Source organism: Euwallacea fornicatus, chromosome 8 (assembly GCF_040115645.1).
Source record: "Euwallacea fornicatus isolate EFF26 chromosome 8, ASM4011564v1, whole genome shotgun sequence".
In the NCBI taxonomy this organism is placed as follows: Eukaryota; Metazoa; Arthropoda; class Insecta; order Coleoptera; family Curculionidae; genus Euwallacea; species Euwallacea fornicatus.
In genome coordinates, this window is record NC_089548.1 from 1,659,195 (window position 1) to 1,674,392 (window position 15,198).

Below are 15,198 nucleotides of genomic sequence, written 5' to 3' on the forward strand. Positions count from 1 at the left end.
TAATGTTTATCATAATTAGTGGCATAGTTCATTTATAGAGCCTTTACAATATCTCAGATTTCCTCCCGAATAAGTACCTTGATATCTGGTATTTTAACAACGACGAAAAGATTTCTAACTTCGATTTTCTCACTTGTTAAGTGGATAAGTTCCTTTCCGCGACAAGCTCCTGCTAGGCCAAATGTAGTGGAAATGTTCATCCTTAGGTATATTTCGTTCCCAGATTTTTTAATCAATTTTCCTCTTTTATGAAAGTCTTAGATTGTTTCGGTCTTAACCAGAATTCTGCTTTTTTGGCTTAACACTCCTACTTAAATTGATCTTGAACAATTTCTTTGATACAATATTTTTTACAAAAATACTTTTGGAAATGATGGCTTTCATAGTCTTACGTGTGTGACACTGACTTTCATAAGCTGATCTTAAATCCGGATTTGGCTTAAATTCTCAGTTTGCCTGTAGAATTTTATACTGAGGCGTATACATTACACATCTTCAAAAATACATACAGAATGGCTCAATGAAAATTTTACGCCTTATTTTTCACTATTTAAAATAAAAATGTGTAAAAAGGCTCGGAATCGTCGATTTTTGATTCGAGGACAATTTTTTATTGCATTCTCAGTCTTTCAGCTTCAACCCCTGAACAGGAGTTAAAGATACCCCCAACATTTTTAATGTAAAGGGGTGTCGAGCGATACCTCATTTTGAAGGTGGTTATACTCTTGCGATGACTTCCAAGTTTAAAAGTACTGCCATTATCCCCATTTATATGACAGCTTGTAAAAGTCTGGGTATAATTTATGATAATAGGTGCTGCAGCCGTCAAAATGAGCGTCGGAAGACCTTTAAATGTGAGATATCACTGAATTGTGTTGGCAGAGACGAGTTTTTCCCTTAAATTTAAAAAACTACCTTTCTTTATTTGTAATAATTTTCTTTCAAAAAGTTAGTTGTGAGGTCTACAGCTCTTTTTGTGATAACTTATGTATTAACTGAGTGCTTTTTCCCCCACAGACTTTGACAAGCCGTCATATCTATGAGGATCAACGCAATGTTTTCCAAATTGGAGATTATAATCAGCTTCCTTTAAAATGAGATATAGCTCGACACCCCTTCCTATTAAAAATTTTTGGGGTAACTGTTACCCCTGTTTTGAGGTTGAAGTGTAAGGGTTGAAAATACAATTAAAAAAATTGTTCCTCTCGAATGAAAAACCGACGAATTCGAGCATTTTTACACATTTTCATTTTGAACACTGAAACTCGAGATGCAAAATTTTCGTTGGTCACCCTGCATGACAACTGATTTGTGAGGTATTGCGAGCGTTTAACACACACTGGTGCATGTTGAAATTTTTACTTATACGAAATTGCACTAATCAAAATTTCTTGCCCTTCAGGTCCAACTTTCGAAGGTCCCACCCTGAACATTACCAAAGTAAACCGCCTTCACATGGGTCCATACTTATGCATCGCGTCCAACGGAGTTCCTCCTTCAGTGAGCAAACGAATAATGCTGATCGTTCATTGTAAGTATCTGTTATTTAACAAAATTAGGCCAAAGCAAGAAAAATAAACCGTTCCTGGGTAAATTAGCTTTATCCAGTTCGTCTAATTATGGTAAGTCTGTAATCGCTTCGGAACTGGAAATACTACCTGGAAAAACGAAATAAAACAAACAGAAAGTTCTCAGATTTTGAGCAGTAATTTATAACGGCAATAAAACTTTTTAATCCACATGGAGCATATAATTCCGGAACTTCTGCATATTGTAAATTATTTACTGCGGAGCGGAAAATGAAAGATTTGGCCTGGAAGTTTTAGGCAGAAGTTTGTCTGGTTTTTGAATTAAAGTCCAAATAAAAATTACGAATTCCCTTAGAAGTTAAAAATGAGAAGTTGAGATCTCGATATGAAGATTAATTGCATCTTCTTCAGGAATAATGTAGGTTTGCAACAACTCTGTTAGCTAATTTCCCATATTTGCAGTCCCACCAATGATCGAAATCCCAAACCAACTGGTGGGAGCTGAGCAAGCCCAAACCATCACCCTATATTGCAACTCTGAGGCTTACCCCAAATCGATCAACTACTGGATCAATAAGAATGGACAAATTATTTCATCAGGTGAGTATTCCAACGAATGAGAACCTGAAACCGCCCCTACTAACCTAAATAAGACCTGTTAACACCCAACACCCGAATTCCAACTAAAGTTGTATTTACCCACTCTCGACAATACTGCGAAATCGGAACGCACGAGCATTAATTTGAGGAATATTTGAGTAAAGGCTTTTAAAGGAGGAGGAGGAGGAGGAGGAGGAGGGAGATGTTTGCAATTGCAGTTCGGTTATCACATCGTTTTCTACCGTAACTCTCATTCGCTAAAGTAAACTTCATATTATTTATCCAACACCTGCAGCTGCGAAATAGTGGAAACGTGATTCATTGCCGAAGTTTAAACCGGATATATCTTCGAAATGGATAATTACTGTTTGCCTTTTGTCAGTTTCAGTTCAGAATTTTTATAATTAGAGTGAAATTTTCGCCCCCGAATAATGGTGATTATGAGGAGGTGCAAAATTCACGCAGTGCCCGAAAAGAGCTGTTCCCACCAGAATAGACAATCGCAAACCCCAGTGAAACGTTGGTAAAATTCGATGAAAATATAGCTGACGATTGTACCATGTGGCTCAAAACAATCATTTTGCAGAACAATTTTTTGCAACCATAAGAAATGCACAACCAGGAAATTTTTTCATTCAAAGCCCAAGAAAATTCTTATGTGAAGTTTTTATGGTTTTTTTGGCAATAACGCCTCACAAACAATTAAAGATAGTTGGAGAAGTGGAAGTGTAGGGTAACGGAGTAAATAATTGGTCGAAAACTTACCTAACGTTCCATCAACGTTAATTAGGAGATTTTGTTCGAAAACCCTCTAAAACTTTTTAAACAGCTCTTTAAATTTTGGAGCTTTCCCAAATCAAATGAATGAGGAATTAGTTATTCCAGCATTGCTCACTTCGTTTCCGAAAGCATTTGAGAGAGTCATGGGTCACACAAACAACCTATTTAGTGGTTCAAATATAATAAATGTAGTTTACATAATTATATGAAGATCAAATAAACTTCGACAGTATTATTCGCTTCTATAAAACATTAACCTCATAAGAAGAAAAGAAGGTACCTATTTCCATCGAAACCCTTCCTGAGAACTTCATCAAAAACATCCTCTAGATTGTGCTTCTTCCACATATCTACATTCACTTCTTGAGATTCTATTACCTGAGTTTACATTTCCTTTTAGTCTGCAGCCCACGATTATCTTCATCTTTTTTTAGCAACGGAGGATCATCAAAATAGTGCCTTTGTCTGAAAACTTCAAAATTCCCCCCTCGTGTTTGACCACCTTTTCCTTTTCTTGTTTCTCTTAATTTTTTATGCTTTACCGCTTTTATTGTCTGAAAAATCAACGCTGAATCTGAATTGGGATGAAGATTTGACGATCAATGTTTCTTTAAAATTATTCAATTTCTTAACGAGCCTCATTTCCGCTACTCTCAGGATATTTCTTGCTTCTGTAGTTTCTTCTCTTCGTCGCAGATTTCTTGCTAAGTTTCTGGATATCATGACTAACTCTTCCTAGTTTTCCTCCCTTGTTAAAATGTAATAAGGACGCCTCAATCCAGCTTTGACCGGCACAAAAGACATTGCCGACAATATGGGTTGATTCTCCCCAACAAAAAAGAAGGAGTCCCAGAGGCCAGACTTTCAATACTTAACATAAATACCCACGGGCACATTTCTAGTTCTATCTAAGGTTTTCGACATCGTAATCCAGAGAATTCTAAAAGAAAACAGTGGCATAAAAGGCAATTGCCTTAAACGGGTAGAATCCTATTTGTGTGTTAGGGACTAAACCAGTGCAACTTCTATAGTTCGCAGTAGAAATATGTCAACAATGTTTGCAATCAACCACGAAGTCGTCCAAGGTAGCACATTGTGTTCACTGCTTCGGATTTGACACGTACCATTGTACCATTAGTACCTAAGCTAGTTTCCTTAATATCGGGTATGGGCTGCAATGAGCTTGGTCAGGATACTGATTCCCGATTACTGAGCCCCATTAGTTGATATTGAAACATACTTTTTTGAATAAACTTAATCACATATAGGTACAGTACAATACAAAGACTGGACAGGGTTTGTTGTGAATGCAATACGGAACCCCTCACAGTAGTTCAGATCTAAAAGCCCACAAGCACAAAGCCACAAAATTCGAGGATAAAATTTAACTATTGAAAAGTGATTCATTCCTTAGGTGACAAATATGATCCAATCTTGGTGGACAACGCCTACAAAATCCTTATGAGACTGACCATAAGAGACGTCAACACGACGGATTACGGAGCCTACAAGTGTGTAGCGAAGAACTCGCTAGGAGAGACTGATGGTACTATAAAACTTTACTGTAAGTTCCTGCCAACTGATAAAATATGTAATAAAAATAATGAAAGAGAATTAATATTAAATAGTGAGTGCTCCAATGTAATTGCTCAATACCCAAATATAATTTCGATAAAATTCTAAGTGCCACTGTACAATAAATAATGTAGCAACTGATGTTGGAATCGCGCAATAAAATACTTCGTTAATGGAATTTATTTGCATATAAAATTGAAACATATACCTAAAGTTATATAACGGACTAATAATTATAAATTTTTACATGACCAAGTGCTGTAAAATGAAACTCATTCCGGCCGCGCAGTGTCAGAATTCGTTTATCATAGAGCATATAGAACCAGCTTATTAGTCTAGGTAATGACTCCGTGAACTTAATTTCATTTTCTTTCCATATTCCGGGTATAAATTTCATAAAAAGAGAAACGGAATGAAACATAAAGAAGCTGTTGCGCCATAAATTTAAAACCACTTCGGGCTAAAATATATTTTTATTAAAAACCTGTTCAAACTGTCTTGTTTCCCATGAGGAAAAGATTTTTCCTTCGGGGATACAATAAACTTTCACAAAGCTTTATCCTGCACTTTCATATTTTTATTAAACAATGTCACGTCAAATAATGAAATATCGATTCATATTTTTTAATGTCGGATGAAAAGATCGTCTGCGCTGATGCTTTTAAGCCCAAATAATAAAACCAACTTTTATGAATAATACTTACGCATTTTATTTCGTAACGTTACATTAAAGGAACGAATTTTCTTTTTTATTTGATTTGGAACATACAGATAATACGGAAATATGTGCTCCTCCAACGGCATGCTAATATTAAATTTTGAGCTGTTTGTCAAGACGAAGGTTCATTATAAAGGCGGTATTTACATGGTGGAATCCTTCAGAAATCTCTAGTGAGCATACGAAATTTATCGCGACAAATTTTTTTGGGTAATTTCAGCCCTGCCTAGCCCATCTACCACAAAATCGCCAACCACAAGGATAACCAAGCTACCATCCGCGAAAAGCACAAGTAAGTACAACGCGATGAGAAGTCGCACATCTCGGAAACTGTAAAAATTATTATTTAAAAAATAATAGAATCATTTGTAATTTTTCTCAATCAGGCTTCTGTCTTTTTTTAGCTGTGTCAAAGCCTCGGATTAGACAACAAAAAGACAGCATAGACCTCAACGTCAATGAGATCAAAACCCAAGAAATCGTCAAGGAAAAAGGTAAAAGAACTTAAGTTGAGCTTTATTTGGAGATATTTTAGAGCATTCAAAACGCCAATTAGTGCATATTGCAAAAATGACCAAACCTATTGGTAGTCTAACGATAAATCTCATATTCAGCCTTAGAACAGCCTTAGATGTGGGAATTGTAAGAAACATGTGACTTAGGTAACTTTTTATACCTTAGACGAAGCCGTACAAGTTTTGAGAAGAATTATTCAGGATGGTCCCTGAGGGAATTCCATTATTTAAGGAGCTGATTTTTTGGATTGTTCTACGATGAACTATGTCCTAAAATAAGTCCTTTCCGAGAAATAATTATGTGTTAAATATAAAGAAAAATAAATTATTTGCCTTCGTATTTTCAAAATGGCGCTAGATATTTTAATGGAAAACTCACCTACGTGATAGTCCAAAAAGTATATTTCTATCCCACTTAAAGAAAAATGTTGTAACCATAGACACGTGAAGGATTTACCATATTTATTCTTATAGATGAATGAGGAATACGCTCCAGGTATTTTCTAAATTGGATATATTATAACAGTTGTTGAGAATGATCACTATGTGCCATAATACATCCATCTATCTTTACTCCCATGGATCCTCGAACACCTCGAAAAATGCCAAGGGTATTTCGAATTACCTACCTTAGTTACCTACTTACGAATGCTACAGTATTGACTGAAGTAGAGTAAGCTAATATTTTTAAATGTCCCCGTAGAAAATAATCTAAAGGATTCAATTCTGGAGATCTGGGTGACCCAGAAAGGTTTTGGTCTGCCGTTCTCCGAGCGATTAGGTGACCATATTCACGATCCAGATACCGCTAGCTGTAAGACCGAAATGCGCTGGGATTTGCTATTACGTAATTTCAGCATAGCTTTTTAACAGAGCATTTTTTTCACAAAAACGACTTACCGCATTAAAAAAACTCAAGAGACATTTTGGCGTATTTTGAATCAGTTATTATAGTATTTACTCTCTATAAAAATTCACCTGGTAACCCTTACGCACGTCTATGGTTGCAGCAGTTTTCTTTAAATAGAATAGAAATGTACTTTTTTGACTACTACGTAGGTAAGTTTCAATAAAACATCTAGCGCCATTTTGAAAATACGATGAAAAATAATTTTTTTTCTTAATAAGTAACACCCTGTATATGGGAAATGACTCATTTATGAACATATGTTTATGTAACATTTTCGTCTTGAAACAATCCATAGAATCAACTTCTTAAATATCGGAACACTCTAAAGGACCACCCTGTATACAGAGGGTTTAAATTTCAAAAATGTTAAATTTTTCCGTGTGCACGTTATCTTTATGGAGTACAAAGAGTTGGTTCAAGTGAAAATGATTTAAATTAATGCCACAAAAGACCAATTTTTTTAGATCAGCATGTAGAAACGAATCTAGTATAATGATAATATGTGTACCTCGATATTATACAGATCGTTCCCGTCAAAGTTTTGTCTCGTAGTTGCGCTAGATGAAGAGGTATTAGAAAAGAACGTTTTACATTTTACTCGGAACACCCTGTACAAGAGTTCAGAACCAATTTTGCCAAAAAGTTGTTGAATTTTTCAGTGAATAATTTTATTGATTTAACTCTTATCTACTTCGAAAGCAGGAACTTGCTCATTAGATGCTCATTTTCCATAGGTTCTGTGTGAGACAGGGGCCTTGTTGTGATAGTAATACGGCAAAATACTTGTGAGTAGAATTTCGTAGTTTAAAAAATGTTTTCTAAGACATTAATGAATCAGTGAAGAAGAATGTTGAAAAGTAAATTGTTGCTATTCAGGTTGATTTCTCCATAAAACTGTGCAACAACTTCTGACTCTATTTCCAAGTACAGATTCCATGTCCATTCTACTTGAAAATAAAAGTCACAAGTTTTCGCACAAATTTCACTTAAAGAGGATTTAATGGGAGCACCCTAACACCACATATTTCCACCCACCAGCTTTACTTTGCACAGGATAGGGTACCTACTGGTTAGAATATTACCTGTAAAGCCGGATGACCCCCACCAATAAATAAATATATTTCTTATTTTATCACTGCATTTATTACTTATATAAAGCAAGAAGTATCGTTGTCTATCTCCTTCATAAAACGAACATATAGCGAAACCCGTTATTCTAGAATCCCTCTTCCGTCACTTCAGACATCGTTAAATAAGTATGGTCTGGAGGAAATTAAGATATACACGTGTGGATGAAATAGAAAATCTATGTTTTTCTTGTAAATTTTAAGCTTTCATGTATCCAACGATTTTTGACCCTGTTAAAGGAACCGGAAATTAGCCACGCCATTATAGGGTCACGTTTTTCCTGTCCCCTTATTTTGATAACATTGTTCCCTCCTACTTGCATATTATACGTTATTTTTCCTCATTGTTTATTATAGTACCTACCTTAGTTAAGGTGGCTCCGTCATGCAAGTTATATTTCCATAAATAAAATACGAAGGGAGGGAAAAGGAAATTTGGAAAACTACGTGGAAGTTATAATATAGCTTAAGGAATGCAAATGTATGCGAAATATAACAGACTCAAATTGGTGGGAAAACAGGCTTAATTAATTCCCAAGGCTTGAGTTTTTGTGTAACAAATTAGAAAGTCGTTTTGAAAATACATGAAGCCAAATTGACAAAAGTTTCTATAGCAAGGGCTAAATTATTAAAATCAAAACCTCTTCCATTATTTTACGTAATTCCAAGACAATGAGCACGTCTTCTCGGTTGGCCTTAAAAAAGGTTGTAGTCCTTAAGTATTTGAATTAAGACAGAAAGTTTATGATGGCCTTGAGGGGACCTTTGCCATCATTTATGTCGGATCAATTTGGAATTTCACGTTTTACGCTTTGTTTCACTCCTTAAAATGTTCCGTATAGCTACAAGACACGGAATACGACACAGCAATGAGAAAGAAGTGCTGAAGAAGGAAAAGAAGAAACGTGCGTTGAATTAAAGTCCCTTAGGGCGAAGTTGTGAACCTGTTTCCGAATCCCGGCCAAAAACATGAAATAAAACAGATTATAACTGCCACATCATGAATATCACAAGAAAGAGTAAAGAAAACAATACAAGAGTAGAAATAAACAGGTGGATTCTGGTAATGAACGTCTTTGATGATAATACAGACCTTAACCTTGTGCAGAAAGTGGTCTCATATACGGTGTGTCCCAAATTGAGCTTGAAAAGTATGAGCAATATTTTTATGACTAATTCACCAGATTTGAAAACGATTCTACTTTTTCCCTATTTAATTTTTCAGTTATTTTTCAAAAACCGGAAAATTGCGTTTTCGAAAAAGTGCTGTAGTTTTCCCAATTCAAAATATTTTTCAAATTTATAACAACGTTGTTTGGGGCAACATTTTGCACACTAGTCACCAGTGCATTAAGCTTTTACTTGCAACGTTTCGGTTCTAAATATCAGCATCAACTTATTTTTTCGTTTATGGTTTCGATAGTATATGAACCGCACGTCGCAGAACAGAAACATCGTAACTGAAAATTGATTGTACAGGTGGACAACTCTCAAATAGTCTCCCTAACGATGTTCTTACGGGTAGAGGAATATTTAAAATTCGAAAAATTGCAACACTTCCGAAAATAAAAATTTTTTGTTTTTAAAAAATAAATGAAAAAACAAAAAACTAACTATTGAATTCCCTTAAACTTTTGTTATTGAGCCGTTTTTTTATTTCGTATAATTTTCGACATACCCATCGACGTAGTTTGGGCCACACTGCGGATAAATCAAAATGCGCTAATTTTTAACCTGAATTCTGGCATTTCGTTGTATAATTCAGAACGATTGCGTGCCTACAGATAAATAAAAACAAACAATATCGCCCTCAATTCAACAATTACGTAATAAATTTGTTTTTTTCCAGATAATATTTTCGCAAGTGATAGATCTGATGGGCGGCAAATGGGAAAATTGAGTGACTCTGAAGGGGGTCTAACATTCTCCTCATCTGAAGCCACATGTACACGACGAAATTTAAGCTTCCACATCACGTTAGCAATATTTATCGTAACAATAACTAACACTTAGTTAATGAGGCCTTAGCACTAATTTGGGGGTTGTAAAAAATTTTTTCACGCGAAATGCGGCAATACCTCCTTAGTTTAAGATAAGTGTAAAAAAAATGTGTATTTTGAAGTCTATACAGAGAGCGATGAAGAAAGTGACGGATGATTAAGGCAATATAATTAGAACGGTAAAATTCCACTATAACTAATGTATTTTCTAAGGCCATGTATATATCTCGCAAGGAAGAGTATATTTCAGAGTTAGCACTTAAGATGTAAATAGAACTGAATATACTAAGTAGTACCTTCAAAACAATATTGATGGTACTGACATTGTTTGATAGTGTAAAGATTAATGTAAGAGAAAGCTTTCTGAATGTAAAATATCTAATGTACATTTGAATTTCCCACTGAAATAGAAATAAATATTTATTTGTAGAAAGACAATTTCCATCACGACCTTCCCCTCAATAGATATCTGTACGAGTACTTAAAGATGTGACCAAAATTGACTCTAAATTTGGTCATCCATTTCTTTTCTTATTTTCTTCTACCGTTTCCGCCATATTCTCCTCGTTCGTTTGTTCTTATCTACCCAACTTTCTCCATAGTCGACCGTTCTCTTGCCGCGTTTCCATAATTTCATTTGCTTATTTATGAATTATTTTTCAATGCAAATACTGCAAATTCATCACACTGTCCCCACAGCAACATATTGGCCGAAATCGTTCCACTCTGATATCCCAACCGCAAAACCTTATGGATAACTGAGCCGGCCCATTTTAATTAGACCGTTATGAGTCCGGGATATTTGCCATACGTGGTGGGAAGCATTTAATTAAACGTCAAGATACATATTTGGTGCAGCTTTTCTAAATTGTGCATATGTTGCACCTAATTTGCACCGAGCATTTCTCGCATTTTAATGCTTCACGGTTTTTTATCTACTGCCCCAAAAATTTAAACCAAAACAGAGTGTCGGCTTAAATTGGCTAATGGAGGCATGAACAACAATTTGCAGTATTGGAAAATATTATGGGATTTAGTTTTATTATGTTGTTACTGCACAAACAATTTTACTAATTTAAAACCTTTTTTGGGTTCGTTTAGATTAATCGTAATGATTTTATTTACATGTATGCTATAAATGTACCTCCCTTCCACAGACGTTCTAGTATCGATGGACTCTAGTATTCAGCATGTGGCGCCTAACATACGTGCAAATGCTCAGCATTAGCGACCCATTTTATAAATTTGTTTTAGTGGTGTGCCAATGCCACGCATACATGGCGTTAGGGAAACGACTTTAGTAAATTTAACCAATGATTAAGAACATCAATTTGAAGAAACAAGTTCCGTACAAGAGGGGTCGTAAATACCGTCATTTCCCCGGAGGCAAAAAAAATCTTCGAGAATTGGCAACGTCGCGTCGTGTTTATTTCCTTTCAATATCTCCCTAAATACCCGCATCAACGAGGTATGGATTTTTACACGGGTTTTTTTGGGCCCGATAGTTTTTACAGTTAAAATTTAAACATTGTATGATTTTTATTTTATCATTTTGAAAAGACACTTATGTTTAGATAATTGTTGTCATCTATAATTAACAGAGCATGTTACGTTGCACATTTGACGCTACACATGTCGCAATCGAAAACACAAATTTGTTATTGTTTTTATTGCGTTAAATGTTCGAAATGTCCACCATTTGAGTCCCATGCATGATAGTGTTTTAACCAATTTTCTCGTACACGATGAGGAAACGAACCATCTCGTGGTAGCCATGCAAAAAATACATTTTCGTGTAGGTACTGTTAATAAGCCCGAATAAAATCGCGTACTAATAAAAGGTCAGGTTTTATTAGCTGTTGGGTATTAAGGAATTACAAAAAATAATCATAACAAAAACAAACCCTGTTTTCCGGGCCGCGTCGAGTGCGGCGTTGCCGCTTAAGCTTACTTTTACCGTTTAAGTTATATTATTTATGTAGGGTTACGCAACTAACCCTATGTTTTAGTTAGTACCTATTTTGTAAATATTCATTAATTTTAAGATAGCAATACCCTTTGAGACACGGCACTGGTAGGCATTGGCCAGAGCATGAGAATTTCCTATGCCATGCTTTGTCGATGTTGGAAATCCCCGCAATAAAACCGGGTCGGCATTGGAGCTGCATATAGTGGACTTTGTCGGTGCTGGGATTGCCCGCAATAGACCTTGTCGGTCCCACAGCTGCAGTTCCAATTCCCGGCTAAGATGCCACGGTTTGATGCGGCAAATGGTGCAGATGGCACCCTAGCGAAGGTACGCCCATGGTTTATCACCATGGGCGTTGGTACTTAAGATTGGACAAGGCATGGAGGGCCCTCTTCTTCTTGCCCTTGTTTTTGGGATACGGTCGGTCATTGTAACGCAGTCGTCGTGTCCGCGCTCATTACATTCATTAGTCTGTATATTCCTTGTTAATAAACGTAAACTTGTATACCTTCTCTCTGACCTGTGATTTTATTACAAAGATATAACCAACATCCTATATCTTAAGTAGCATTAAAAACACCCGATGCTACATTTATTATTAAGTTTTAAATCGTTTTTGTAATGTCATTGCGGAATAATTTTAACTTGTTTGTTACCCGTCAAACAATCAACATCGATTAAGTACATTTTCCAGATTTTATTAAAATTTTAAGCTTATCATAACTGTTGGGTCGCCAATTTTAACATTTGCTTTTTACCTATTAGGTTTTCGGCCCCCGTTGTAAGAAACTTTTTTGATCAATATGATGTTCTTAATCAACGGTTAAATTTGCAAAAGCTATTTCCCCAACAGCCTGTATAGGCGCAAAAAGTTAGTTCCAAGACTCTAGAGTGGATTCGTGTGGTAAGGAAAACTCTTGATTGTCTTTTAACCGCTATTTGTACATGTATTTGAAGGAGTACAAATATGTGTACAGCGACTCGCATTAATATTCGGACACTACGGTATTTTTGGAAGTATTAGGTTTTTTGTCAACTTATTCTTAACTAACATTATTTATTGCGTAATCTTTGGTTACAATAATGTTTCTAGTATATATAAATACATTTTTGATCTTTTAAATTTAATTATATCCAAAGATACTGTCGAACAAAGAAAATAAGGCATAATTTTACTATCGCAAAAATATTCGGACATGGAATGCCATGTGATGCAGTGCAGGTAAAAAATAATAGAAAAACATTGCATACAGGGTTTTTTATGATCGTAAAAGATTAAAGATGCGTCAGACTCAATTTTCTTGTTAGTTGTGTGCAAGGGGGTTTGAAGGCGAACTTATTACTTACTAAAATTCACATTATGAAGCAAAAAGGCAAAAATATTTCTTTCGACATACGACAATTGATTATTTTTCATCACGCTAAAGGCAAATCGTATCGAGAAATCGGTAATTTGTTAAGTATAAGTAAAAGTACAGTTGGTGATATAAGTAGAAGATTTGTTCATGAAGATTGGATTGAATCGATTCCGCAAAAAGGACGCCCGAAACTTATTGATGAGCGTGAGAAGCGCAAAATTATTAAACAAATTAAAATAATCCCTGGACTGAGTGCTCCTAAATTAACAGCTGATTTACTAGACTACAGCGGCAAATAGTAGATCCTGACACAGTTCGGCGATTATTAAAAGAAGACGGGTACAACGGAAGAGTAGCCCGAAAAAAGCCCCATACTTATCGGAAGTCAATCACAAGAGACGTTTCGCCTTTGCTCATGAATTCGTTGTGAAAGAGAAAACATACCAAGAAAGCATTATATTTGCTGATCAAAAAAATTCAACATTTTTGGATCTCATGGTCGTAAAATGGTATGGCGCAAAACGAATGAAGAGCTAAAAATGAATAATCTCCGGCCTACTGTGAAATATAGCGGAGGGAGCATAATGGTTTGGGGCTGCATCTCAGCTGCAGGAGTAGGCGAATTAATGTTTATTGAAGGAAATTTAAATAAAGCTATGTACTTGGATCTTTTAAAACGAAATTTACTAAAAACTGCTGAAAAATTAGGTATATGCGACTATTTTAAATTTTATCAGGATAATGATCCAAAACATAAGTCGCGTTTAGTCCAAGAGTATTTATTATATAATTGCCCTAAAGTATATAAATTCTCCTGCACAATCACCTGATCTTAATCCCATAGAAAATCTATGGAAGTTTTTAGACCGTAGAGTCCATAATAAGCCAGTCAACTCCAAAAACGAGTTAAAACAACGATTAGTTGAAGGAGGGCAACGCATACCTGAAGATTACATTAAAAAAATAATTGAAAACATGCCGAAACGGCTACAAGTTATACAACATAAAGGCAATCCTACGAAGTATTAATTTGTTTTTATGTTTTTTTGTTTATATAAATTTTGTTTACAAATATTATGTTCCTGGTATGTGTCCGAATATTTTTGCGAGTCACTGTAGATGAGTTTTTACAAATTCTGAAGCCGAAAAGCGTCTAAATTAGCCTGAAGTTACCTGAAATTGTTCAACCAGCTCAATAATTTTAAGAACTTTTTTCAAAATTGTTATGAAATACCTTTGATCGTGTGTTTGAAGTTTTTTCAATTTAAATCACACTGATTCGGGTTTTTGGATTGACGGCTCTTTTCTCTAAGTACTTCTTGAGTTTTCTCAGATTATCCTCAGTCTTTTTAAATTAGCATTAAATTGACCTATAGCCTCTTGAATGTTACGATTTTGTATACAAATTCCTGCATATTATCAACTTTAACCAGATAAAATTAAAACTAACCGGTTCTGAAGACTTTGTGCTACAGATCTATGCACGTTCAGAGTTTTCTGAGATTTTAAAAATAATTTGAAATAAAGTTTTACGATGCTACAAATACTTTTTGTGTTCCAATAAATATGAAATTCAACTAAAAATTAAAGAATAAATAAAAAAAAGGTAGTACAAAAAAAATTAAATAACATAATGCATTTCTTTTGCTTAGTTAGCTTGGTTGGCTCTAAAAAATTTTAATTTCCTCAAAGCTCAGACTGATTACTGAAGAATTTAATTCTTTAACGTTAATATTACAAATTCTGTTCTGATATGCTTTCCCTCGGTCATCCGTTAATCAATCAAAACGAGCCAAACATGCATAGCCCGAGTGTTTATGATGACCTTACACAAACCCTGAATCAAGGCAATAGGAGTACTATCGATTAATGAAACGCTCTGGATATATGAATGACTCTCCATCTACAGGTGATTTGTCTTGTAAAAATATTATTATTTTATTGAACAATCTTTCGAGCATTAACTCTAGCTTGAGTTAGATTCACAACCTTTTACATGATATCTCAAAAACATTTTTTGAAGAGTACTGCTGAACAAGATTTATTGAAAACTGATGATCTCAAATGGAAAAGGGAGAATAGTCTCTATATTTGTTATTCGAATTGCCCAACATTGA

The 15,198-nt window shown here is 35.1% G+C and overlaps 1 protein-coding gene across 2 annotated transcripts in view; it reads left to right on the forward strand.

Annotated features, from left to right (window-relative positions):
- LOC136340501 (lachesin-like) overlaps positions 1 to 10,181 on the forward strand; it is a 60,050-nt gene extending 49,869 nt beyond the window's left edge. Inside the window, exons 5-10 of one of the 2 annotated variants that reach the window (XM_066284649.1) lie at positions 1,403 to 1,531; positions 1,992 to 2,129; positions 4,324 to 4,473; positions 5,423 to 5,494; positions 5,607 to 5,696; positions 9,604 to 10,180. In XM_066284649.1, coding sequence (XP_066140746.1) covers positions 1,403 to 1,531; positions 1,992 to 2,129; positions 4,324 to 4,473; positions 5,423 to 5,494; positions 5,607 to 5,696; positions 9,604 to 9,767 — 743 coding nt within the window. In that variant the 3' untranslated portion in view covers positions 9,768 to 10,180. Of the gene's footprint in view, positions 1 to 1,402; positions 1,532 to 1,991; positions 2,130 to 4,323; positions 4,474 to 5,422; positions 5,495 to 5,606; positions 5,697 to 9,603 lie in introns of both variants that reach the window. The other variant, XM_066284650.1, reaches the window with a different exon arrangement.
- The last annotated feature ends 5,017 nt before the right edge of the window (positions 10,182 to 15,198 follow it).